This window comes from Fusarium proliferatum, assembly GCF_900067095.1.
Source record: "Fusarium proliferatum ET1 genome assembly, contig: FPRO_scaffold006, whole genome shotgun sequence".
Lineage (NCBI taxonomy): Eukaryota > Fungi > Ascomycota > Sordariomycetes > Hypocreales > Nectriaceae > Fusarium > Fusarium proliferatum.
The window spans coordinates 2,499,487-2,525,385 of record NW_022194795.1 but is presented as its reverse complement, the minus strand read 5'-3'; the positions used below and the strand labels follow the sequence as shown (position 1 = coordinate 2,525,385).

The window sequence follows — 25,899 nt, the reverse complement described above, 5'->3', positions numbered from 1 at the left end:
AAGAGAGCGATTGGGGAGACAAATGTCTGCCTCGATATGACACCACATTGTCGGATTGCTTTGCGGGCGAAACACTGTTTCATGGGCTGAGCTGGTGGGCCAAGGCAGACATGATACTTGCCCGAAACAGGTAAGAGTGTTGCGAGGAGGGGGCTTGTGGTTGGCCGTAGTGGCACATGGCGGACTGCGAGGCATCTCCAATCTTGCGGGGTAGACGTGGGATTGCGTGTAAGAGGCTGAGGGTCAGCAAGAGAAGCTTAGACTTGTTTCCTGGAGCTATCGATTTGTCTAAAATTGGATTTCAAGAATAGGAGCAGGCTCATGGTTTGTATGGTTGTTCGAATTTGTTGTCTTGTGAAGCAGGACAGGCAGAAGGAAGCCTTGTTTGTTGACAAGCTCCGATTAAAACATCCATACCAACTACAGCTGAAATCATGTTGTTGGCGTACGATGCCCAGTGATTGCTCTGACCGTCACAAACTCAGAGCTTGAATAGAGGTACGAGCTGAGAAGGCGTTTCCGATTCTATACCTAGTAAAAGAAATTGCAGCCATGGTGTCCTGTTGCGCACATGATGTGGACTCTTTCGCCAAGATTACCTTGGTAGTTTCGTCGTAGATATCCTACCTTAGTGGTTAGTCTAGGACATCATTTTGTCCTATGGGAACACAACCATGGTCGCTGTAAATAGTCGACCTTCTATTCGTGGATGCGATCCCAGGCATACACATAAAGACACACTAAGAGTAGCGCCAGGCTGCAATCCTGCTTGTTGGGTAGAGTGATACAACAGTTGTTGTTTCTTGCAAGTGATCACCCTATACCATAAGCTCTATATGGAGGAGAGGATTGGATACATCCAGATTGAGAAGAACGAGATATGTTCTCGATCGCATGTCGAAATGCATCATAATTGTGCACTTTATGTAGCGTTCGTCGAGTATATAAGAGTCCTGATCTAAAGACCAGCTGGCTCAAATCGATAAAGTTATTTCTGCAGCTCTGTAGCCAGCAACATCTACACTTGGCTTGTAGACAACACGAGTTTGGGCCTAAAGCTCCCTTGTTTGATCTCCTGTACTTCCTTCTGTAGAGGTAACTTGCGAACCACCTTCGTCATTGTCGCTTTTATATACAATTTACGAATATCCTTGGAGTTCTCGGATTAAATAAGGCCTTTTTTAAGCATCGGCGGACTCCGAATATTACAGTGGATCCGCCCAGTGATGATGTGGAGAGGTCAAAAAAATTGCCTGAAGATCCCAAATTCTTGCAGGCGCGGTTGCCTCGGCCCTACTTTTTTTTTTCTTTTCCTTCTTTTTTTCCTCCTTCCTTCTTCCTCTTGGGCATTAATATCTCTTCGTCTGTCCCCGTCGCAACTCTTCTCTTTTCATTCTTCTATATACTAGATTACGCTCCGTGCGACGTGTAAATACCGCAAAAATGGTCGAGAAGCTCTACGTCACATACAACGATGTAAGGAGAATTTACCCCGCCACCCCGCCTTGATGATGGGTTGTGATGCGCATCATGAAAAGTCAAGCTATGCGACAGTATCACCAGCTTGATGGAACACTGGTTGCTGGACATGGGACAGCTATAGAAAATAGCCCTCTATCATCAGCTATGGCACAAGATACACAAAAGATCAGCTGCTGACGTGCTTCTCAGGTGCACAAGATGTGCCAAAAGTCCGCTGAGAAGCTTCTCGCCGACTTCCAGCCCCAGCTTCTGATCGCCATCGGTGGCGGTGGTTACGTTCCCGCTAGAATCCTCCGATCTTTCCTAAAGAAGGCCGGCTCTCCCAACATCCCCATCCAGGCCATCGGTCTCTCCCTCTACGAGTCCCTCGGCAACGATGAGGTCGAGGCCCCCGGTACAAAGGTCACCCGAACACAGTGGCTCGATTTGACCGCTCTCGGCGAGATGCATAACCTCGTCGGCAAGCGAATCCTTATCGTTGATGAGGTCGACGATACCCGAACAACCCTTGAGTACGCTGTTAAGGAGCTCGAGAAGGATGTCGAGATTGCCCGTCAGCGTATGGGCGAGGGTGCTCCTGCTCCCAAGACTGAGTTTAGCATCTTTGTCCTCCACGTATGTAACACGGCACCAAAACTACAAATCCAAACTAACAAAATTTAGAACAAGGACAAGCCCAAGAAGGGAAAGCTCCCCGATGATATGCTCGCTACCCGTTACTCCGCTGCCGAGACTGTTGGCGACGTCTGGATCAACTACCCCTGGGAGGCCATCGACATCGACGAGCATGACAGGAACGCCAGCCTGCAGACCAAGAGCAACTAAGTATTTTATGAGAATTTGGAGTTGGGAAAATGGCGCACAGATTTAAAGAGATATCATATACATGATGAATGAGATTCCTGAACTATCGGTTCAAAAGATTACCATACCATATTGCTACCCAAACAGCACGAAACACAAGCCAGAGCCTGCTTGACCTAGAATACAAAGAAACCTTGCACCTGCTAACATCTAATACACACACGAGAAGCCCGATTTTAGGTCGTCTACCTACCCCAGAAACTCAGACTTAACTGTTTCAGTTTGTACTGGATCTCGTCCAGAATTAGACACGAGCCTACATTCATGGAAGTCAACTTGCGGAAGAAATGGAACCGGTAGCGCCCGATAACTTCTGGCGAGTCCTCTGGTAGGATTTTCCCACTCGCGAGAAAGTATGCTTCGATGAAGCTCCCGTAAGCACGCTTTTTCAGGCGGTACTCTTCCCCATCGACATCGTCTCGTTTCGAAGGCCATCGCGGCCATACTGGGTTCTCATTTACAGCTTTGGCCATCGCCTTTGATTCGTCTTGGCCTGGTCGCAGTGGTTTGCAGTCGCCAAAGTTGGTCATCCACAGCTTCGTACGACCTTTCGTCTGAGATGCAAGATAGAACTTGACGCCAGCTGTATCTAGCCTGCACTCCCAGTGGAGAATTGCCAGCGCTATGCCCATTTGATAGCACCATACTTCCACGGATTGCCCCGCCTCGCGCAGGAGCTGGTCGAGATACACGGGGCGGGAAAGGAGTCTTGGGCTTAGGGGGTCGTCTGGAGGTGCCATCATGCCGAGTTGGACTTGTAGCCTGACATTTGACAGGTTCGGGTCATTTTTTACCGACTCTTGAATACTGGAATCGACAAATGTACCGACAAGAGCACGCGCGGTGGATGCGTGGAGAGGCGGAATGAAGTCGGTAACGTATCCTGCTGTTGCGATATCTTTTCCTTCATGATCCTTATGGATAATCTCGGACACAAAATCCGGGACATACGGCGAAGGAAATTCCTTCTTATGACGGTTCAATTTCTTCTTGTTATAGAGTCTTGATCCTGTGCTTCTTTGCGACGGATCATCTTCGTTCACCTCATTAAAGTCCTCTGTAGCTTTGCCCCATGACAGACGCATCTTCTTTACCACCAAAATATGGTTCTGCACCCCTCTCTTGATAGCTTCAGGATTTTCAGAAAGTCTAGCGGCATATGTTCTACACCCGACTTGGACTGTGTAGATGTTTGAGTCGCTGTGGGAGGGTAGCTTCGTGAGTTGGTATTCTGCTACAGGCCAGGGTATCCAGAGGCACCAGGGGGCCTCGCCGTTGTACGAAGCGAGTTTTCTGGGGTCACAGTCATACTCAGTAATGAGAGCATGTTTTCTGTTTCCTTCCTGCGTCTCAGTCGTGTTGTCTTCTTTTGTAAGTAGGGTAACAACGTCAGGAAGGCGGCGCATTTGAGCGCGCAGCATGGTGTTATCGGGAGTGTCTGCTCCGTCAGCCATGATGAGGAGGTTGTTCATGCTCTGCGGTGTCGGAGCGAAATAGTTTGCTCGTACTTCTGGATAAATGCCCCTGGGGTGAATGTGAACCGCGGACGAAGCTTGAAGGAGCAAAAGGCTTGGGGTTAGAAACGGGTCAACGCGAGTCTTATATTCCAGGTTTAAAGTTTGCGATACTAAAGTTTTGCCATTTCGAATGGAAGTTTGTGAAATACAGATATTCATGTCTATAGTCTAATCATCAACTCTATCATCCAAAACCCCATTAATGAAAATGCAAAAGGGGGTATAAGCTTTTCCATCATGTCTCAACCCACACATATAACCTTTTCCAACTCACACTTCGCTCAGCTCTCCTTGGTGCCCTCACTCTCATGCCTCTTCTTCAAAAGCTTCTCCGTCTTCATAAACTCTCTAATCCCAACTGGCAAATCCGCATATAGCTCCTCGTCCCAAAAGTCCTTCGCTATCTTGGCCTTGCCGACCTCTGGCGCAACCCAATTCGACTCCGACCCTCCACCGTCCGAGTCCATAGACCCCTCGTGTTTTCTCAGCGCAGCCTGTGCCTCTGCGTTCTTGAGCTGCCACTCCTCCAGTTCATCGCGGTACTGGTCATACACGCAGTTCACACAGCCGCTCATGCAGCAGTTATCCGGCTCAACGGGCTTAGGCGGGACGAGAACGCCGGCGATGTATGTGGCTTTTGCTTTTCGTGCTGCTAGGCGCTCGTCTTTCTCTGCGGAGCCGAAGAGGCGTGAGCCAAAAACTAAACGTGCTTTTTCTTCTGGTGTTTGCACAGCGGTTTTGGTGGGAAACTCTGATTGCACCGAGGGGTCTGCTGTTTTGGGAGGGACTTCTGGTTTGTCGATTGGGATGTGGGACGGGTTGTTGAGAATTACTTCGTAGTAAGGGCCGAGAGAACTGCGTTGCGGCCAATCTTCTATGTGTCTCGGTGCGGCGCTGACGATGCTTCGTGAGGGTATTAAGGGTCGTAGCCGAGGTAATAATCTGGACGGTATTGACATTGTGGATCGGTGCTGTTAATTGAGATGTACACGGGTGCGGTGAAATGGAATTTTAAGTGTCGAAGGGGGAGGAGTGGCGGGCGACAAAGTGAGGAAATTGGGTTGGTAATACAAATAGCGAGAGCCGAGAAAGTTGGTGTTGAGGGTCGGAAGTCCGTCATTTTCGCCTCGGACGTCATCGGCTGGGGTGAAGCTAGCGAAAACTGGGGTTACGTGGGGGCGGAATGAACCTCTTCAAGCTTGCGATATAGTTTCGTGATGACTTCAGACTCAGTATAATTACACAAAGATGGCGTTTAATAGATGGATCTTCTTATCAGACTTAAAAAGACTTTAAACAGATACTCAGCCATGTCATTTGCACCAGATGACTTCAAGCGCTCGCAAATAATGAAGAAGCACGTGATTCTTCAAGTGCTCGGTTGTGGATTCATCTGGGACAGTTTCTGGCTATGTAATCACTACTGAATCAAGACTTCTTTGGGCATCAGTGCAGAATGGTGACCTTGGCAACTCCGTTTCAGGCCTTTATACAGTCAATTTGCAGCTCTCAGGTCTTCGAAAGCCGCTTGTGTAACCTCAATCCACATTTGGCATCGCGAAAACAATCTGCCCGTTTCGGTAAGCGGTGAGGCCCACTTTCGCAGACGCGACAGGGTCATCCTAAGTAAACACAAACCAATGCGATCACCAATTATCGACAAGGCAATCCAACATCGCCAAATGTTATAATCAGAGCCCTCAAATCGCATACCAATCACACAAAATGGAGGAATCTGCACCAAAGCGACGGCGTACTTCGCCGCGCACTTCTCTCAACGTCGGCGCAACTGAAGAACCCGCGTCACCGCAAAGAAGACGGCCATCATACGCATCACCAACCAAAGCAAGCATGTCACGAAATAACCCCGAGGCTTTTGAGCGCCGACGATCGAGATCGCCGCAGAAATTACCGAGTGCCCGAGCTTCGGGTCAATTCACTTTTAATAGCCCTTCGGAAGCTCTGGCGGCGCGTTTGGCGACGAGTAGGATTGTTAGCGATGCTCCTACACCTACGCGCCCTGAAGATACGACGCCAGGTTCGATCAGACGTGTAGGAGGAGGAATGGCTTCTGCTGCTAGGAGGACGTCTTCGAGAGCGGGTGCGGGTGCGGAGGAGGATGACTTTAATCCCTTTCGGGGGAAGGTTTTGAGAAGATCGCCGCAGGCTGGCATTAGGATGGATGTCGATGCGCCTTCTGCTTCGATGCCACAGCCCGAGTTACCGCCTGCGATCGAGGCGAGTTCACCTCCTGCGCCACCTGCTTCTATGCCAGAGCCTCAGCTTGGATTACCTTCGGATGAGCCTATGGAGGAGCCTGAGGGGGACACTAACATTCAGTCTGAGGAGCTGGCACCTGTGGAGGAGACGTCACCAGCGAAATCCGCGTCAGCAGCTGGAAGTCCGTCACCAGCAAGGTCGTTTTCTTCATATGATCTCGAGATTCCAGCGCGATCTTCATCTCCATTCAGATCACCGTCCCCAGCTCAAGGCCCTGCAGCGCCAGAGCCAGAAGCAAAAGAAGAATCGGACGGAGAGCCTGAGCAAGACGTAGAACAAGAACCAGAAGCGGAGCCAGAACAAGAATCAGGGTTGGAACTCGAGATAGAACCCCAGCCTGATCCCGAACCAGAACGAGACTCCCCGAGCCCACCACCACCTTTGCCAGATTTCTCATCCTCGCCCCCGCCAGCTTCAATGCCGCCTCCAAGAATACCACCATTAGTGCAACCGAACTCGCAAGACGCCGCTCCATCAGCTTCACAACCAGTACCTCGACTTCCGCCACGCGACACAGGACCACGAAAGAGCTTCCAGAACAGCCCAGTTCGATTCCGCGATTTCTCACAGCAACAGGACTCGCCGCTAGGCAAACCGCCGTCGCGTCTGCTGGAGAAGCCACGGAAGAGCTTCGCTCAGGCGGGATCGGCGCTGAGAGAACCGCCACCGGCTCAGACCAGCGCTCCAGAGGTGAGACAACCCCGGGCCTTTGATCCGGATGCAGAGAAGAAGAAGGAGCGGGATAGAGTTCAGAAAGAAATACAGGACTTGAAGAAGGACCTTGAAATTGCGCGAAAGGAGAATGAACGCATTCGATTGATGCAACAGTCTGGCCGCACACTTGCACCGACAAATCAAGACGAGGTCATCAGCCTCATTGAGCGGCATCTCATGTCTACTGGTACAGAACAGAGTAAAACAGCATCACAGCAATTATTGCAAGCGGCACTAAATCCCGCTGCTCTGTTGCCTTTCAGCAAGCCTACAGCGTCAGTGGTCCGACCATCGGTTGAGGAGAAGCAGCCTGACATCAAGTCACATCATCCAGTGGCCATGACAGCGACAGAGGAGTTGCCCTATCTTGAGCTTTTTACACCATTCTCGATGACATCCAATACGTCCATCCTACCAGAGGCTGATGGAGAACCATTGAGGCAGCATTACTCCATTACACTTCGATCACGCGAGATACCAGGCATCTTTACAGCCAAGATTGAGATGACAGTCAATGCCACAGAGCTTACGGTTCTCGATCTCGGCGTCACAGCCTTGGAACCAGCTGCAAAGCCTGAGCTCGGTCCTTTCATTCGCAAGATATGCACAGGTGACTGCAACCGTTCCATGCAACGCAATATCGGCATCCTGTCTTGGGCCATGGGTGAGTGGCTTCGAGTCGCAATCGATAGAGCAGGCTTTTGGTGCCAGTTGGAACAAAGTCTAGGCTCGAAGGATGGTGTATTAGAGGCTGCGTCTCGAATGAGATCAAAGAAACACAGACGGAGGAGGGACAGCGGTGAGGATTCGGATGAGGACGAGCCGACACAAGTGAAATCTGTCAAGAAAGCAGACCTCATTCGCTATTTGGGCCAGCAACACTTCGATGTATCAGTTCCGTACGGCGATGCAGAGGAGTCAGGCGCAACGGTACGACTGGGATGGAAGACCGAGTTTGACTGGACTGGAGAAGCGCAAACCAGACTCTCAGTCTTGGTAGGCGCCCCAGGAAAATGTGAGTGCTTGCACGACTACAATGATGTAACCAATTGCTGACGATCACAGGGCACCAAACAGACGAACGAGGATCACTTGCGAAGATCCCCAAACTATTTGAAGAACTTGTACATGGACACGAAGAACCCGAAACAGCTGTACGAACAATTGTAGCACTCATTGCCGGCGAGCAATCATGATAGAGTCCATATAGATGGTAAACCTCACAAGCATAGGCGCTTGCTGTGTAGAGTTCTTTTGCGCAGGTCGCAAGAATAAGATACCAGATTATTGTAATTAAAGTTTTGTAACCTCATCCACATTCCCCCTAACCCTTCTATAGCCGTTTAGATCATCGTGTATGCGGGTGCGTTTCACCAATTTAGTCGACGGTAACGCCGAGCTGTCGGAGCTCAACCTTGGCCTGCTCAATCTCCGCCGTGAGCTCCTTGTGTGCGTTGGGGACGTCGTTGAAGGTGAGGATGCCAAAGCCGAGACGGAAGAGGAGGTATGCGCCGAACGAGACGAGGGCCCAGAAGGGGAGCTACAATGCCGCCAATTAGATAATTGAAGTTTGGAGTATGTGTTTGGGGGTGTCATACCACAGGGACGATCTGCTCCTGGATCAGAGGAGGAAGAGGGATGAGCTCAAGGAAGAGCGCAAGGTAGAGCTGGGTAGCGTTAGTTCAATTCCACCGAGATAGATATGGTAAGCATACGGAGGAAACCAAGAGGGCGAGAGAAATGGTCTGCTGAGCGCGAGTCATCTTGGCGGTCGTTTTTTAAGGAGCGTGGTGTTGGAATGAGCGCGGGGGAGGAACTGTGATGGTATCGTGGTGCTTGAGGAGACGTGTCAGGGGTGCGCGTTGTTGGAGCTGTTTGGATGACTAAGATTGGATTAGGTAAGCAGCGAGAGACCCATGGTAGCACTCAGGTCGAATCAAGATCATGACTTGTTATTTCTAAAGGCATTAGAAAGTAAATACTTACATGGTCAATAAGTCTTCTCTAAGATTTAAGGTTCAGTATTTTATTAGTTATTTTTATTAAGTAAAATCCGGCCTCAGACAGGTCGCAGGTTTCATTTCACTTCTATGGTCGCTCCCCGTCCACTTTCCTCCGTCAATTCGGCTGGTAATGATAGCAGCTCTTCCCTGGCCAGCAACTCATCAAAGTCCTCTGTGTGTTCAAAGTCGACCAACCGCACGCTGCTTCCAGAAACTCGATCAACAAGGAAGGGTTTCGCAGCGCTCCAAATCGTCGGCGCAAGCTGACTCCCCTTCACTTTTTCCAGGAGAAGGCCCATGATCCTGCCATTCTCAGTCAGATGAGCGAGGAACTTGGGCACAATGGGTGATTTGTTTGGGTGTTGGTTATGGTGGTCTTCCAGCAGTGAATACGCCCATATTTCACGTTCAATTCTGCGCATCTCCCATTCAAAACAAGCGATCTTGGCGATGGTAGGTACATCATTATATCGGGCCTCATGAACTCCAGATCGAAAACTTCTCGTGCTCTTCAGGGTCAAGATGTCGACGTGCTGTTCATGCCATTCTGTGCGGATCTCGGGCAGCGGATCCATGGAGATAACAGACGTGAGAGAGCCATTCTCGTCCTGCGAGATGGTCATGACGGTCCACGGCGAGTCAGGAAGCTCCGGAAGCCTGGTAATGAGGAGATATGGTCGACACATGGTATCATCGTCGAATGTGCCGATGGGGATCCTCAGGTAGCGGACTCCCCGGCCAGTGCGCAACCGATAGTGTCCATCGTCATGGATTATCTCTAGTACGATAGTGAATCAAACCTACAGTACTCGCGCACAGAGGGAGGATAGGATATCACGAAGCTATTGTCCCAAGTATCTGCCAAAGGAGGACAGGGTCATGAAGGGATATCGGGGTCGATACAGCCCTAATGGGGTTGAACTAATAAGAAGTCGAACACGAGGCTGGCACTGAGCCAGACATGCCGCTGGCCAATGAGGCCCTCATCAGTCCTTACCTTTTTGGTCGATTCCGTTGCGATCTATCAAATTGGTATTTAGTTTTGTTTTGATGGAGTTTAAATTCAGTCGCCTCCCATTGTTAGCTGGGGGGCTAATTGCTGAATGCCATAACAGTGTTTGATGTGTTCCAGAAATGACTCTGTTGACCAGGCTCGCCTCTCTAGGCCCAACAACACGAGCAGTGCATCACGGGGCCTTGGGACCAGGGCCGCAAGTACGTGCCGAGGTAAGCGCAGGGAGTCATGGTGATGGAGGGTGATTTCGCAGCCCCGGCACCACAGACCATTCTCGAGCCTGCCCGAAGCTGAGAGTGAAGGAAATGGAATAGAAGCCATGCCAAAGAATTTGTCAGTGGGAATATTGCCCTGACTCGGCAGTAATAGAGGATCCTGGTTTTGGGAGATCACTGGGTCGCTCTGAAGGAACCGACCGTCAACGCGCAGTCCTCCAGACTTACATTTCGTCATCATAACCTGCGATAATTGATCCGCAGATCCATGCACCATCAGTCCAAGTTCCTTCGCTGCCTTTACACTAACGAGCCTGCAAGACCTCTGAGAGGGGGTGCGGGATATGCCATAGTTGCCAGGAATAACGGAAATTGTGGGTAGTCGTCGGATATGCCGCTCTGAAAGACCAAAATATCTTTTTGCTTCTTTTGGTGGAAGCACTCGTAATGATGGATTGTGGCGAAGACACTCCCAGCAGCATCTCTCGCAGGTAGGAAGAAAGAAAAAGGCGCCATATTCGACGCAAGAGGCGCACCGTTCTTGTCGTAAGGCAGCATGGAGCTCGGTGACAGAATGTAGATTGAGCAAGCCGGTTTTGCCTAACGCCATAAGCGTCTGCGGAGCAAACGCGACCAGATCTCGGTATGCCAGCAGCGATTGGATGTATGAATGCCCTCGGAAGGAAACGCGTACGAAACTTGCAATGGTCTGGATGTCAAGCATGCCTAGGAGCATGTATAGAATTTCGGGTGGGAGACGATCAAGGATGCCGAGCGAGGAGACTCGTTCAGCAAGGGTTGGGTTTTTAGGCTTTTCTACATCTGGCATTGTAATCATGGCTTCGAGGAGATGACATGGACGATGGGATGCACAAGAAATGGGCGCCTCGGGCTCAGAGGAAATATTTGGCATCTCGGTGCCGTTGGAGCATTGAGACGTGAGAATGAGTTGCGGCAGGGCAGGGGAGCGCGTTAATGGAGTTATTTAGGGACTGAAGTACGGAGTAGGTGAGATTCAACTTACCTACCCTACATATGAACGTCTTGGTTCCGGAGACGCTTGGTACGGTCCTCAAGCCGAATCAGTAGTAACTTGTTCTTTTCTTACATATTAAATCGGCAATTAAAAAGCCCAATGTCTTTTCATTGGCACACCAATTAAACATTGTATTAGTTCTGGTCATATGAATTAGAGTCTGGTCCGCTAAACTGACCAACAGGTCAAGCCTCCTCCTAATTTCTTGACTACCTAACTAAGGTAAGTACTTGCTTCCCGCTTTGCTTGATGAACTCTGCCCTGCTGGTAATGATGCAACTTCTCACAGGTACCCGGCTACACTTTGACTATCAACCTTCATCAACCAGAATAAATGTCAACCCTGGCGCAACGACGTGTTTGATCTAGCACCTTGTTCAGCTGCCTACCTAGTTACCTGGTGTCCTGGACATCCGCCCGTCGTTCTCCCGCCCAAGCCCCGAAAACTGAGCGCAACGACGGCCATTTTCTAGTGAACCTCGGACTGTTTTTTTCCCGCACCTTGACCATCTTTCAATTTGTTCTATTTTCTAAGGCTCCATGTATCTGAAGCCTGGTACTAAGCGCCAGTCTTGTGACTTTTGCTTTCGGCGCAAGGTCAAGTGCGATTGGGTGTCTCGCCGATCGGAAGGCCACGCTGATTGTTCGCATTGTGCCCTACGGGATATAGCTTGTACCGCAATTCCCGACAACCGTGATCGAGCCAAACGTAACAAGCGACTTGATGCTCGCTCTGCTGCTAGCCGGATCTCACCCAGTCCCGATGACGGGCATGTGGTCGATGGGGGTAATGCTACCGGCAGTACCAACGACACCAGTTTTGTCAATAACGAGACCACCTCCGCCCTACCCCAGACTCAGGTATTACCTATTGACCCAAGTTTACAATGTCCGGCCGTTGAATCTGAATCTGCATGGCAAGATATCAGTTGGGATCTGGGAGCCGAGAGTATCTCGTTCCTTGACAGTGTCTTTACGCACGACTATAACTTCGACAATATGCCCAACAGTCCTCAAGTATACGCCAGCGAGGAGGTCGCAGTTGCTTCATCAGCTCCCTATGAAATCCTCGAGCTTGATCCGAGCAATCTCAAAGCAGCTATCGACGCTTACTTTGACCTGACATCGCTCGCTATTCCGATACTAGACAGAGATGCATTCCAGGCTGACTACACTAGCCACAGAGCCAGCCCTGCCTTGGTGTATGCTATTGCATGCCGAGGATGTCCTTTCATATCGACACCGCGAAAATGGTCCGTGCAGCAACAGCTGGCGAGCGAGTTCAGACGAGTATGGCTCGAGGCACGATCAGCTGGCGGGAGCAAGCAATCAATCAGACTGGACGACCTCGAAGCTCTGGCTCTCATGGTTGACTTTGCCTACGAAACAGATGAGGATGCCAACGCAGCGCTCCATTCCCAGCTTGGCAGCCTTTTCCTAACACACGACAGCCTGGTCCTCATGACCCTACAGTATCAGATTCTTTGTCACGCGTCCCTGTCGGAAGACCTTTCCGCTCCTCTGCATGGGGCGGAAGGGAGAAAGAGGTTGCTTTTCTGGTACGTGTATGGCAAAGATACGTTCCGCGCCCTGGACCAAAAATCTCCATCTCGTATCAGGGACGGCCAGACTGAAATTGTCGAACAACTACCAGAGCATGAAGAGAGAACATATCTAGATGCCATACTCGCCCTGGCCATCATTGTCAAAAAGATAAACCATGAATTTCTGGGTGTTGCTGCTGGACATGTAAATGTCAGTCACCAAGATGTGGCCAAGTTATACGATCAACTGGAAGAGTGGCGCAAGAAGTTGCCCCCTTACTTGCTTTGGGACACTAAAAGAGACTCCAGCCTAACTGCTGAACGCGGTACTGGGAAACTGGCCCAAGTGCGCCAGCTGCAACAGGCTATCCTTCTGTTTCTCGAACACAACTGCTACATGCAGATCGAAAGATGTGCCTCAGAACGTGGGATAACTAACCCAATCTCACTGGAGGCGGTTATGCTGAACCACCTTATCGAATACCAAACCTTGGCAATGACGAACGATATAATAGAAGCTACTCAATGGCTTCAATTACAGAAAATATGCCAGAACACACCTCAAGGCACTGTTACATATCCCATGATTGACCTTTCCCCGGACATTCTGCGCGATATATGTGCAGGAACTGCTTACTGGCTGTGCAATCGCGGGAAGAAACTCTTGAATTCTGCAAGCCAAGGGGAGGCATCCCTAACGCAAGGGGCCGAAAGCTTTGCGGCAAAGGCGGCATTACTTAGAGATGCTGTGGAAACTGCAGGATCGCACAAGGATACATTATGCTTGGTCGAGAAGTTGAATGAGCAGCTCTCATCTTTGCACGAGGTGATCAAAAGTGTAACAGCGGTTGATGATTGATATATTTATGCCCTTCATGAGTCTTTAAAGTTCCCTCTTAGTGTCATTTTATTCATGTTTATTGGTTCTGCCAGGCCCTCTTATTGGCAATTGCCAATGTGGGATCTAGGAAATGGACAAGAGGAAAAGTCAAGGGAAAACGAGAAGCGCCAGAGATGTGATGGCTGTATAGTGTTTAACGGGGTTTGTAATAATAGAAAGTCTGTAGGTATTTACTATTCAGGGCGTGAAAGATGCAATTACTTAGTAGGTTCAAGGGCTGATAGTTAATCGGCGTTTTTATAACCATATGAAAATATGAGCCAAGTACTGTAGTAGCAGACCTAATTAATTCTCAGTCCTTTGTCTGCACATAAGACATGCTATAGTTCCCGGCACAAACAGGCTTTCCTGAGTTGGGCTTCCGGGCCCTCAGCCACAACTCAGGGTGAAAGATGGTCAGGGTAACAGTCATGATTATCATCGGTACGCTGTCTAGTGCAAAGAACACGCCTTCCATTGACGCGAGCGGGCCATTGAAACCTCCGCTCAACTCTGCGCATCGCCAGCATGAGCGTACAAAGAGACAGATGGAGGCTATCGCTAGACCTGCAAACCACACTCATTAGTCATTGAAATTGCACCATAACAGGATATTCTCACCTATAACGTAAAGATGCCTCTTCTCTTGAAGAATGCCATGCCAAGCACGACGGTAAATGGCCAAAAGTGCGAGACAAAAGATGGCTGTGAACAGGACCTGAACAGCTAAGCCGGTGATCATGAGGTTTACACCGATTGGATTCTCGGCGAATATAGCCGCAAGAGAGCCACCGCACCCGATGAAGCAAAGACATATGAAATCGCCGAGGATAAATAGGGACGCGAAAAGGCGAGGGCTGATGCGCGTGAACCGAGATGATGAGTAGCGTTGCTGTAGTGTGCTGATGTTGAGATAGAGGGCAGATGATAGAAATGTCGGGCCAAGTGTGAGGCCGATGATATACCTGCTCATATCCATTAGAACTCATTCTCATAAGAACAATAACAAAGAGGTGAGATAGAGTGTACATGATGTATCCGTCCTTGTTATCTCGATTATGTGAGAGCTGAACCTTTCCACAATATCCGATAAGTTCCAATAGAATACCGCAGACCATCCCAATGGAGTACCCATAGAAACGCCAGAAGCGAATGGCGATCAAGACATGTAGAAGAAGCAAAATCGAGTAGAAAGAGAGAAAAATTGCATTCGGGGCCAGAAGCGGCGAGAAATCTATAGCTGCGATCCCGTTGGGTTGTGATGTAGTTGTGTTCATGGTTATACGCGCAGGAAGAGCAATTGACGAAACCTTTCAAGCTGTGTTAAGGAAAGAGATTAAGAGACTGGAGGCATTATGGTCTTGGACTGAGAGTTAACGTGTAATAAGAGAGTCTGTTATATGTAGATTAGGTGGGACATGAAGAGGGCCAATTTGCTTGCGCGTTGTCCGCTGAACCTCCTTTGAACACCCGCTCGCCAACAGGTATGTAAGCAAGATGTCATATATCCCGTTGGATTTCCTACTCCCCGCTATAGAGTTTGGTTCCCCTAGCGTGGTAAACTAATTCATTGAGTATCCTCGCCGCTCCACTGGTATTCGTAAGTTCGACTTGCTCGGCCCCGCTGTCAGGTTGTCTTGTATGATATTCTCGTGCGTAAAAGTTCTGTTTGATGACCGCTGAGCCTCCCTGACTAGAGACCACTTGAGACAAATCGCAACGCGAGTCCTGAGAATACGAACATCCAATCTTATCATCCTAAAACCAAGTGAAATGACAGAATAAGGCTGGGAGCTAGATGAACAGATGATAAGCATAACTACAGACTCGCGTCGATAGGAGCTAAGATTCTGCGCTGATTTAAGCTCTCAGACACAAACAGCAACCTCAAACAACGCATCTATCGGTGGGAACAGTATCAGGGAGAAAGAAGGCTTCAGATGACAAATCCTAGATGTGCTATTTGCAGTTGAGACTTGTGACCAAGAGCCTAAATCAGCACAGAGAAACTAGATGTAAGCTAGGGTGCTGAAAGAAACTAGTATAAGGTCTAACTTGGCTATACTAAGTTTATCTCAGTCTTCTTATCACATAGTAAAGGGATCGTAAGTCTTGCCTTCTCTTGGTAAGCAAGGCTTAACGTGTCAGATCCCCTCTTCACACTATCGTCAACTACCACGGGGGCACCAATCAACGCCGTACCCTTTCAAGCCGGGTGTCAAAGGCGCTTATGGTGATACCCTGAGAAGTGCCGTCCGCTGAAATATCGATGACAAACTCGTCGACAGAAACCCCTCCGTAAGTGACTGAATCAACGCTAAACCAGCTAGCACAGTAAGAACTGGACGGCGAGGCGGCGTCAATGATTTCGTAGACTGCCCGCCAACTCTCAAGCTTAGTCTTTCCGTCTGCTTGCGTGTTCAGCCCCGTCGGGTACAATCTCATGCTGACGTTTCCTGACCCTGTCGACGACCCTGAGACTATCAGGCGGATCGAGTCAAACATGTCATGGCCATCGACAAACCAAGACGTGACGCCCAGTCCTGGTAGACTGTCCTTCACAGTTATAGTCATGCCACTTCTTGCGTCTCCGTAGTGACCGCTGTAATCTTCCCTTGCTTGTCGTTTAGCAGCCTTCTCCAAAGCAGGAACTAGCTTTGAAACAATCGCAGCTGGAATCTTGCTCACAACTCCCGGAGCGTCGATTCCCGCGGCAAGAACAGTAAATCCGACGCCCCAATCAGGTAGAAAAGCCATCAGACTGCTGTACATCCCCAACTGGCCACCCTTGGTATACATCCAGTTGGCTCTGTTGGTGGTGGAAGGAACGCGAGCAATCTCCCATGGCGCACCGACTGCAACCTGTGGATCGGCAGTAAAACTAAGGGGCTTCATCCATCGTCGGGTTTGGGAGGGCGGCAACATCTCATACGTCAAGATTGACTGCCCTATCCTGCGAAGATCCGCGATCGACGAATAAATTCCACCGGCTGGTCCTGCATCGCGGATGTCGACGTCATACCAAGACCTACTAGGGCTATCTGGTATGATAGACGAATTGGTGTTGGCTGGCTTAGTATAGCTCGTGGAATTTAAGCCGAGAGGGAGGATAAGTTGACGTGATAGAACATCAGGATACGCTGTTCCAGTTATATTCTCAAGTGCATAAGCCATGATTTGGTAGCCAATGTTGGAGTATATAGGTGTTGAAAAGGCCGCTTCGACAGGGTGACGGGTCCGTATGGCGTCAAAGAAGGCTATCGATAAGTGTCAGTACTGTGTGAGACAACGAACTCAAGTCATGAGAGAAACACACCGGTGCGGTTGCAGGGATACAAGACGCTTTTCCCACAGTAGGCGAAATCTACTGCCCGGACTGGCGGAAGTCCCAACCGTTGTAGTTGGCGGTCCGCCGAAGGAGGGCTCGGAAAGTCTCGTGGTATGCCAGCCATGTGCGATGCAAGCGCGCCGATAGTTATGGCGTTCCAGTCCACATATTGGAGAGCAGAGGCTGGCTCATTACTAGAGCCCCTGAGATTGGCAGAAAACTCTGCTAGTTCAGGCACGTAACGCGTGACGGGCTGGTTAAAAGAAACATCCCCGACTTCTAGGAGGTAGACATAAGCTGTGAGCAGTTTGGAAATGCTGCCTATGCGATATACTGTCGTGTCATTGACAGCTTTGACGCCGTGTCTATGGTTTTGTAGGGTTGGAGCTGAGTGATGGTAGCTGAAAAGGGGTTGTTTGTCAGCCGCTGGATAGATGTCAATGGAGAAAGAGGTGTTCTGAAGGTCGATCTCGAGGCTTGGTACAAGTTGCAGAATCTCTGACAGGGCATCTCTGATGGAAATATCATCACTCAGCGCTGTTGGAATGGGTAGATCTGGTCCAAAGAGGGGACATAGGCTCAGAGCCTGTACTGGTACTATGATGAGGCCCAAGAAAGCTGCTGATGCAGCCGTTCCTAGAATATCGATGCGCATTTTGGATATACCTATACAGATCGCGGTGGTATTTTAAAGCCTCTACATTCATTGAATTCCATTTCAGAGTGAGCGAAGAGCCTTTTTTATATACAGCTAGTACCGCCGTGGTAATTTCCTTGAACCTGGACAACAGCTGGATTGCTGAGGGAAGCTGAACCTCCATTTACAACCGTCCATATGCCGCTTAGAGACTTAGACTTATCTACCGTTTAACGCCCGTTTATTTGCCGTCGGACCTTTTTAATCTGCTAGTCTGGGGTGCGGTACCCGAGCTCAGCACTAGACTGGAATGCTTATGGCCAAAGTCGGCAGAAACCGTGCTATAGATCACACTCTCGGGTCGATGGCGTTACCAGGCTTGGTTAAAAAGGTATTCCCAGAACGTGGGGTTCAGAAGCTTGCAACCCAGTCGTTGCTACCCCTGTCGCATATCACACTTTCATGGGTCAGCCAAGAAGCACTTCACTGGCTAGCAACGCGGAAATATCCCGTGAATATCCTATGACCCCTCGTTGCCATTTTATACATTGAAACTCTGGAAGTTTATTCTGATTTCGTTATTTATCTCAACACATTGACTCACAGTCTGCGTTGCTCTGCATCGTTGGTGATTTGATCGCTTATCAAGTCCCTGGCCCTCCATGGATTACAAAGTTGTCGCCGCAGCGGTACACGCCGCGCCCATATTTATGAATAAGGCCGCTACTACTGACAAGGTTATCAGCTTGATTGAGCAAGCGGGCAAGGAGAACATCGAGCTTCTAGTCTTTCCCGAGACGTTTATTCCTGGATATCCGGTACATCCTCTACTATTCGCCCTCGGTGCTGAAATGTCATAACTAACATGGCAAAGTATTGGATTGAGTGCTACCCGCCACTCCAACAAGTTGGGGCCCTCGCCAAATATGCCGATGAGAGTGTCGTTGTCCAAGACGGCGACGAAATCGCACGCATCTCGGCTGCCTGCCGTCGCACTGGTGTAGCCATCAGCCTCGGTATTTCAGAACGCATAGCTCAAGGGTACACGCTCTTCAACTCCCAAGTCAATATCGATGCAGATGGTACCTTGTTGGGTGTGCACCGCAAGCTGCAGCCAACATATGTTGAGCGCTCTGTCTGGGCGCAGGGTGGTGGCCATACGCTACGAACATACCGGCTGACAGCTTCGGGACGGCCTTTCAACCTCGGTGGTCTTTGCTGTTGGGAGCATACCATGAATGGGGCACGCCAAGCGCTCATTACCCAGCATCAACATATTCACGCTGGTGCCTGGCCTGCCTTGTCGACCATGGCTGGCTTCGAAGCCGTGGCTGATTCTCAAATCGAGGCTTTGATGAAGTCGCATGCCCTCACTGCTCAAGCCTTTGTCATCACAGCGTCTAACTATGTTGATGATACTTGTCTCGAGTGGATGGAAAAGAATCTAGGCAAGCAGGAGTTTGTCAAGGCCGGTGGAGGATGGTCCGCTGTTATCCACCCGTTTTGCTCATTTCTTGCTGGGCCGCATACTGGTGCTGAAGAAAAGCTTGTCAAGGCTGAGGTGGACCTATCGCAGCTTGGGCAGGTCAAGGTTTGGGTGGATGCTGCTGGTCATTATCAACGTCCAGAGATCCTCAAGTTTAGCTTTGACGATCAGCCTTTGTGGGCAGATGAAAAACCAGCACCCGAGGGATCTTTACCTGTAAAAAACAATCCTGGAGACCAATCAGCTCCAAAGTTGGATTCTTAAGAGGGTTCTGTAGCGCAGAGAAGCAGTTGGTGAAGGAACCTTTAGCTTTGATCTCTATATTACCGCCACACATTGAGCAAGCCCAAGTTTATCAATTATACGTGTAGTTGCGAATGGAAGATGTATTTCATCTAGTTCCCAGTGCGCCAACATAATAATATCAAATACCACCCGGCTATCAAAGCATGGACCAATTTGGCTGACTACTGTGTCATATCCCTTATACCCTCTCACTAAAGTAGCCGCCTTCCGAGCACCCTCTGGTAGCTCAGCTGGCCTTCTGTTACCTTCACAACTCGATTCCCACAGCAGCTGTGCCTGTTCACACCATTTGAAATGTTCCAAAAAGCCATCTCGTGCACATACTTTATCCCGAGCCTCGGATGCCTATTTCTCGCCCTAGCTGCCGATGATATCTTTTTCGAGAGCAAGTTGATAACCGGCACATGAGATTCTGTGTTCGACATTGCCACTTACTTTATTATAGTACGGAAGTGTGTATGATCCCATAAAGTTGAACTTTCTACGTTGTTCCGAGCTTGCTGAGTGTACTTGACCTGTTGATTGGGGTTCCCGGCTAGAAATCAAGCCAGCCTGATGGAGTGACACGATCGTAAGACGGGATTTACGTACGGATTGCTCCATAGAATATATGCCAGGTAAGGTGAATGACTTCACTTGGCTCACCTCAACCTTTATGAAGTGGAATTCCTTTCGAGCAGCGGAAAGAGTTTGCACTTAAGTCTCGAGAGCCTCCTTGAGGCATTTAAAACAGCATCGCTTCTATGCTAGGAGAGACATAAACCCGCCAAACTCTCCGCAAAGACTACAAGACTTGAGACATAGGGCATTGTAAAAGCCGAGTAGAGAAATGCTAACGGCCAGTCGTGTTTGTAATAGAGCGCAGAAAAGGTTTAGTCCATGCAAGACTATTATCTGGTACTGCTTGAGGGAGTCTACTGCCTCTCGCGATCGGCGATTCGTCTGTCGAAACTGGAACAGAGAATATACATTAAGGCACAACAACGTATTATGGAGGAGCCCCAGTGGTAGCCAATTGAGGGAGCCGAGTCCGGCATTAGAAGTCCGCTAGAAGGATGTTGCTATTGACTGATGAATTATGATGTGTTCGCCAGGCGAGAACCAGATTACAGAAAGACGAAAGTCTTTGCGGTTGTAGGCGGCAGTGTGAATAATGGTATCTGCCTGTTCTTTGTCAAACCGATATTTTGTGGCGGAGAGATATCCGCGAGGCATAAGGACAGCCATTCATGAAGTTGCCTATATGCTGGAGTTAAAAGGGTCGGGCCTTAGCGTTGATCAATGATGGGTGGCAATCTGGGCAAGACGTTGATAATATGCCCCGAACTGCGCTTTAAATAAACGCGGACGTCGATTCCATCCCCTACCGGAGCTGTGCTGCATATGGTTTATTTTAACAATCTATTCGCGTCTTAGATAACAGTCCGAAGCCACAAGCTGACTTCATAGACACATCAAGAAAAGGTTGTTTCTAATGACACAAGGCAAACCTTTAGTGTCTGGTGACGCCAGGAAGCCTGAGGTCAGTGACACGTATGAAATGAAGGGCAGAGTAACCGACGTTGTCGTTTGCCAGGTGGAGATTGGGCCAGGAAATCATAGGTGGGTCGGTCAGATAAGCGAGCCCACCTCAGCCACAACACCATGGATTTTTGGCTTGGACATCGTGAGTCGCTGGGCACATACGACCACAGCTCACGGAAAATACGGGGTCCCGTCCGCTCCCCCAGAGTCAAGCCGCGAAGCGCCGGATTAGTAGTTGGGTCGGTGACGACCAGCGAATACCTGGTGTTGTATGTCCTTCTTTTGGTGCATTACCATTCTTTTTGGCCTTCAAGAACAAGCGATGTGCCGAATATGAGCTAAGGAATGAAAGAGTTTGCTGCGGGTGTCCTGCTTCTCAGCCTCCTAATCTCAGACTACAACGTGGCCGTCAATTAACGTATCACCTGGCTGCATATGCCGTTGGTTAACCTGAGATTTAGAAACAGGTACCAGTTCTAATGACCAATGATACCAGGCACATTAACAGAGTCGTTTGTATTTTATTGCTCTTCAATCTTTCTACCTTTGTATAAAATGAAGCAGGCTAATTATTGTTTAAATGGGGGCAATAGTGAATACCTGGTATTGTATGTGCATCTTTTCACTGTTTGCCCCTTTGTGCATATGGTGGAGTGTCAGTATTAAACATCACTTCCCCTCATCTTGAAGTCAAAGAACTCTCGACCATATCAAGACTAAGTTTTGTTAGATTGGACTCTATCCAATGATTTTTGGGCCTGGTGCTGCTGCCTCTGTTGTGCACTGCATCTTTAAAGGAGATGCGAGTCTGTGGGCATCTTGGAAATAATATCTTCCTGCGCAATGTGAAATGAAGTAAGGAATCAGCAGGTTAGATATCAATTACTTACAAGACCAAGTACAATAGGAAGCCAGTGACTTCGTGCACAATCGGTGCATCGTGAACTGAGTTGTCGGGTCAGTGTGCAAAGCGAAGAGTGAACAATAGAACTTCTCCCAGCTGAAGGTCTGGCAGGCTTACTGCATAAGCCAGAGCCCAAACAGGTACTTGAATCCCAAAAGTAGTGAAATAGAACGGCTGCCTAGGCAACGCTCTCCGTGAATCGACAGTGATTCACCTGCCCACGGCACCCATTCCACCATTCAATCTCCCCCTTCTCGTCCATTGTTTACGTCGCCGAATGTTTACACCTCCAACCCGAGTTTCATCTCTCCCATTTTCCCATCTCTATCTGCAGCATCTCTAGCACAACACTTCTCAACGCGATCCTACCGGTATTGATAGAATAGCCTCACTCTAGGTAAGATACTCCTCTTTCGCATGATATGTCACAAAGCTATCATTTCCCGTCCTTGTTTGCTCATGATCTTCCTTCTTGACATCAGGAGTCCACATCATTCACCCTGCTCTATCCTTGATCTTCCTTTGTCTCTACCTGTCAACGACATCACACTCTTCAGTCCTGTTCCCAGGGCTGTCGATCATCACCGCACACTTTTCGTCTTGCTGCATCTATCTTCGCCCCTATCTTCTAACTTTGTTTCACTCATCAGAACTCCATATCTACTCACCGCCATGGAGCCGGTCAGTGCTCAAGCGCTGCCTTCGCGCCTAAAGCGTGAACTTTCGCCTGAACCTGGGATTCCGCCGGAGGTCTCTCCCAGCAAACGCCAGGCTAGCAAGACATCTACAGTCGCGCGTTCTCCTGTTATGTTTTGTTGGAGAACCTGTCAGGAACTGAATGATGTCGAAAGACTTAAGATCAAAGAGAAGGCTGTGAAGCTTGCTGATGAGCACTGTGGCCAAATTCGGGGGGTGCTTGAGCATTTTCTCAGCACATCAAATCTCGACGCCATGGACGCTGTTATAATGGGACAGCAGATCATCGAACAGTGGCTCAAGGAGTATGGTAAGAATCAAAGTCTATCTGAAGAAAGCTTTCGTGACTCTTGCTGATTTGTTCCAGGTCGCGTTCGTACCAAGCGCAAGAGTCATCGCATTCTGGTGGGAGTCGAAGGCCCTACTGGAGCAGGAAAATCGTCTTTCTTGGGCTCTCTTCTCCGAATTCCGGAGCTGTTCCCTTCAGGACAAGAGTCAGCGGCAACTGCAGTCGTCGGAAAAGTATCCTGGAATTGGGTGGATGCCCCCGGATTTGAGTTCAGGGCGAAGGTCATCTTCCGCAAAAAGACGGACGTCCAAGAAGAGCTCGAGGGACTGCTGCGGAACTTGACGTATCTGGCCAAACTTTTATCTGGCAACACTGAAGATGAGGAAGATGACGGAACAGGCCAGGCCGACAATATTGCTATCACCAGACAAGCAATCGACCACGAACTCCCGAAGGTCTACGCTGTCTGGGGCTACGAGGAGGGTTATCTTTCAGAAGCCGTGAGCGGTTTGAATCTAAACTCGACGTACAACCAAATGGTTGAGGAGATTCTGAAATCTAACTCTAAGGCCCTGTCTTTTCTCACAGTTGGGAATGCCTGTTTCAACGCGACGACCGCAGAGGCGCTCGCTGAGGAAATAAAGCCTTTCCTAGACTCAACTACCGTGGAACATGGTGGCGAGAAGCAGTTTTCTGCGTGGCCATTGGTGAAAGAAGTTCGCATTTACACCAAGGCTGATGTTCTAAAGCCAGGGATCACCCTGGTCGACCTTCCTGGATGTGGAGATGCTGTCGGCAGCAGATCTGAGGTTACCGAGAACTTCGCTCACCGTCTTGATGTGCGAATGGTAGTGAGCCCTATCATACGTGCCGCAGACGAGAAGCAAGGACAAGTGCTCATGCAAAATGGATATGATGAAGCCCAGATGAGGATCGCTGGCAGATTGGACGGAAACGGCTTTTGTGTCATCATGTCAAAGATGGATGATATGAACGTTGAAACCTACATTTCAGGTTGCCCGGACTTACGACGCGACCCTGAAGTGCTTCAGAAACTGGGACAAATCGAAAACCTGAAGAGAGAGTCAGTCGACATCAAATCCATCCTCAAAGAACTCAAAGACGACAAGAAGAAGGCCGAGAGCGCTAAGAAGAGGGCTAAAAAGTCATATAAGCGGGCTAAGAAGAAACATAAAACCCAGCTAAAAAGTGTGTTATCACTTCTGTTGGCATTCAATACTAACAAAGCATTTCAGAAAACCCTAACGCAAACGGGGACCATTTGTCCGAACTGAAAACAGCTCGAGATGAGCAGGCCCAGGCTTTCGATCGAGCAAGCAAAGAATTGAATGAATCCAACAAGCGCCAGTCACAAATTAAGAAGGAGATGCTGTATCTTAGAAACTGGCTGCACCATCAAGCAATCCAGACTCGAAACAATCGGGTCAAGCAGCGCCTTCGCGGCGACTTTGCTAGAAGACAGCGGAATCTCGACGACCGCGACAACGCGAGACAGTCTCAAAGCGAAGGCCAATACTTTCTTCCAATCCTGCCTGTATCTACCAGGGCGTTTTGGCAACTTGAGAAAGAAGATGTGAAGATGCTGGGATTTCCCAGTCAAGTGTTCACTGGGGTTCCAGCTGCAGAGCAATGGTTGCACCGAGCGACCCTCAAGAAACGCGAGAAACATCTTGATGAGCTACTTGACCGGTACCAAAATTTGATGACCATGATGCAGATCTACTCTGCACCAAATGGCCAGGATGGTCGCTTCGACTTCACAAGGTCCGAAGTCGAGGATGCTCTGGCTGATACCCACACCACCTACATGAGTGTAAGTCTATATCCCAAGTCCCCGATTCCAAACTACCGCAACACTTTGCTAAGCAACCTGAATGTAGAAACTCAGCACTACGCTCTCCCAAGCGAGCGACCAGATCAAAAAGCTGGATCCTTTGGAACGCCGACAACATGCCTTGAAGAATTTCCTCGAAGAAGCGCCTCGAATTGTCCAAAAGTGGTCCTACAAGTTCCCTGATGAGGTGAACAGTGTCGAGAGAATGCATTGGGCCACCTATGCAGCCAACATTTCTCGCGATGGTGCCAAATTCAGGAGCCATGCACCTCCACGTGTGACGTACACTTGGATGGACCATTTGTCAGTAAAGATCTATCATCCCCGGGATACTATTACTAACTTGTTTGCTAGGGCTGAACCTGTGATGAAAACTATTTGTAAAGACTGGGACGACAAGATGAACAAGCAACTGCCTCTCATCAAAACTCCCATGATACTGGGCTACACATGCGTATTCAGGGAGTATCTGAATAAGATTCAGAAGGTCATAAGCGAGAAGGTCCCATCCCTCGAATACAGCTACAATAACATGAGACCCATCCTTGAGAACTCACAGCATGCCACCGAAGTCAAGATTCGCGATGCACTCACTCAGCTGGCTGAAAACACGGCTACTGTAGCATTTGATGTTTCAAAGTTTCTTTCTAATGAATGGAAACCAGTCTTTCGGGTCGCTCTACTGGACAGTAAGTTGAACCATCAAAACCGCTTGGTGACTCAAGAATCAGCCCTGACTTAGTGGTACAGATGGACAAGGCTCATACAAACGACGAAAGCTCACGATCCAGGAAAAGATTCAAAATGACTGTGCAGCAATGGGTGGCCAGATGATCAAACGTCTCCGGAGAGGCGTAGAAAAGGAGATCGCCACCCTGCCGGTTCGATTAAACAAGATTGTCAATGAGGAGGTGACCAACGTCAAACAACAAATGTCCTTCCTTGTCAACAATCTTGTTGAGAACTGCAACGCCAACCCGAAGAAGAAGCTCATGAAAGTCAAACTACAGGACATGATCCGACCTCATGTCGAAGCTTGGGAGTCTATCTGGGCCGAGGAAGGAAACTACGATGAGCATATCCTTGATGTGAACCTCAGTATTCCAGACTTTGTTCCAGAGCCCAACATGGATGACGATGATTCGTCCGACAATGAGGACTCTGGCTCTGGCTCCGACTCCGACTCCGACTCTTCTGAGGAGGATGCTGACAAGGGCGACAAGGGTGATCAGGATGCTCAGGGACAGTCTTGAGATGCTGAGGGACGGGCGGCGAACATGCTGTTGCAGTTGAACGTGGATTTCTTGGAATTGTAGTCTCATGG

The 25,899-nt window shown here is 49.2% G+C and overlaps 11 protein-coding genes and 1 non-coding gene across 12 annotated transcripts; 6 read left to right on the top strand and 6 right to left on the bottom strand.

The window, feature by feature from the left end:
• Window positions 1-1,443: 1,443 nt before the first annotated feature.
• FPRO_09874 (putative xanthine phosphoribosyl transferase) lies at window positions 1,444-2,307 on the top strand (the record flags this gene model as incomplete). The annotated part of the gene is made up of 3 exons (XM_031233312.1): window positions 1,444-1,476; window positions 1,672-2,097; window positions 2,146-2,307. The coding sequence occupies 3 exons, from the start codon at window positions 1,444-1,446 to the stop codon at window positions 2,305-2,307; spliced, it is 621 nt and encodes a 206-aa protein (XP_031083162.1).
• A 1,837-nt stretch (window positions 2,308-4,144) lies between these two features.
• On the bottom strand, window positions 4,145-4,822 carry FPRO_09873 (uncharacterized protein; the record flags this gene model as incomplete). Its single annotated transcript, XM_031233311.1, has 1 exon — window positions 4,145-4,822. The coding sequence occupies one exon, from the start codon at window positions 4,820-4,822 to the stop codon at window positions 4,145-4,147; it is 678 nt and encodes a 225-aa protein (XP_031083161.1).
• Window positions 4,823-5,588: 766 nt separating this feature from the next.
• FPRO_09872 (uncharacterized protein) lies at window positions 5,589-8,053 on the top strand (the record flags this gene model as incomplete). The annotated part of the gene is made up of 2 exons (XM_031233310.1): window positions 5,589-7,872; window positions 7,923-8,053. 2 exons carry the CDS (start codon window positions 5,589-5,591, stop codon window positions 8,051-8,053), a joined length of 2,415 nt encoding a protein of 804 aa, XP_031083160.1.
• A 182-nt stretch (window positions 8,054-8,235) lies between these two features.
• On the bottom strand, window positions 8,236-8,620 carry FPRO_09871 (uncharacterized protein; the record flags this gene model as incomplete). Its single annotated transcript, XM_031233309.1, has 3 exons — window positions 8,236-8,397; window positions 8,456-8,524; window positions 8,573-8,620. 3 exons carry the CDS (start codon window positions 8,618-8,620, stop codon window positions 8,236-8,238), a joined length of 279 nt encoding a protein of 92 aa, XP_031083159.1.
• A 314-nt stretch (window positions 8,621-8,934) lies between these two features.
• On the bottom strand, window positions 8,935-9,546 carry FPRO_09870 (uncharacterized protein; the record flags this gene model as incomplete). Its single annotated transcript, XM_031233308.1, has 1 exon — window positions 8,935-9,546. The coding sequence occupies one exon, from the start codon at window positions 9,544-9,546 to the stop codon at window positions 8,935-8,937; it is 612 nt and encodes a 203-aa protein (XP_031083158.1).
• An 844-nt stretch (window positions 9,547-10,390) lies between these two features.
• On the bottom strand, window positions 10,391-10,919 carry FPRO_09869 (uncharacterized protein; the record flags this gene model as incomplete). Its single annotated transcript, XM_031233307.1, has 2 exons — window positions 10,391-10,690; window positions 10,785-10,919. The coding sequence occupies 2 exons, from the start codon at window positions 10,917-10,919 to the stop codon at window positions 10,391-10,393; spliced, it is 435 nt and encodes a 144-aa protein (XP_031083157.1).
• A 747-nt stretch (window positions 10,920-11,666) lies between these two features.
• On the top strand, window positions 11,667-13,529 carry FPRO_09868 (uncharacterized protein; the record flags this gene model as incomplete). The annotated part of the gene is made up of 1 exon (XM_031233306.1): window positions 11,667-13,529. One exon carries the CDS (start codon window positions 11,667-11,669, stop codon window positions 13,527-13,529), a length of 1,863 nt encoding a protein of 620 aa, XP_031083156.1.
• A 334-nt stretch (window positions 13,530-13,863) lies between these two features.
• On the bottom strand, window positions 13,864-14,827 carry FPRO_09867 (uncharacterized protein; the record flags this gene model as incomplete). The annotated part of the gene is made up of 3 exons (XM_031233304.1): window positions 13,864-14,117; window positions 14,172-14,515; window positions 14,580-14,827. 3 exons carry the CDS (start codon window positions 14,825-14,827, stop codon window positions 13,864-13,866), a joined length of 846 nt encoding a protein of 281 aa, XP_031083155.1.
• Window positions 14,828-15,740: 913 nt separating this feature from the next.
• Window positions 15,741-17,533, bottom strand: FPRO_09866 (uncharacterized protein; the record flags this gene model as incomplete). The annotated part of the gene is made up of 2 exons (XM_031233303.1): window positions 15,741-16,807; window positions 16,867-17,533. 2 exons carry the CDS (start codon window positions 17,531-17,533, stop codon window positions 15,741-15,743), a joined length of 1,734 nt encoding a protein of 577 aa, XP_031083154.1.
• A 644-nt stretch (window positions 17,534-18,177) lies between these two features.
• On the top strand, window positions 18,178-19,265 carry FPRO_09865 (uncharacterized protein; the record flags this gene model as incomplete). Its single annotated transcript, XM_031233302.1, has 2 exons — window positions 18,178-18,333; window positions 18,390-19,265. The coding sequence occupies 2 exons, from the start codon at window positions 18,178-18,180 to the stop codon at window positions 19,263-19,265; spliced, it is 1,032 nt and encodes a 343-aa protein (XP_031083153.1).
• Window positions 19,266-20,991: 1,726 nt separating this feature from the next.
• rrna40 lies at window positions 20,992-21,107 on the top strand. The gene has a single exon (XR_004093503.1). It is a non-coding gene; the product is annotated as a ribosomal RNA (ribosomal RNA).
• A 1,300-nt stretch (window positions 21,108-22,407) lies between these two features.
• Window positions 22,408-25,828, top strand: FPRO_09864 (uncharacterized protein; the record flags this gene model as incomplete). Its single annotated transcript, XM_031233301.1, has 6 exons — window positions 22,408-22,741; window positions 22,799-23,929; window positions 23,977-24,554; window positions 24,622-24,878; window positions 24,930-25,264; window positions 25,326-25,828. The coding sequence occupies 6 exons, from the start codon at window positions 22,408-22,410 to the stop codon at window positions 25,826-25,828; spliced, it is 3,138 nt and encodes a 1,045-aa protein (XP_031083152.1).
• Window positions 25,829-25,899: the final 71 nt, after the last annotated feature.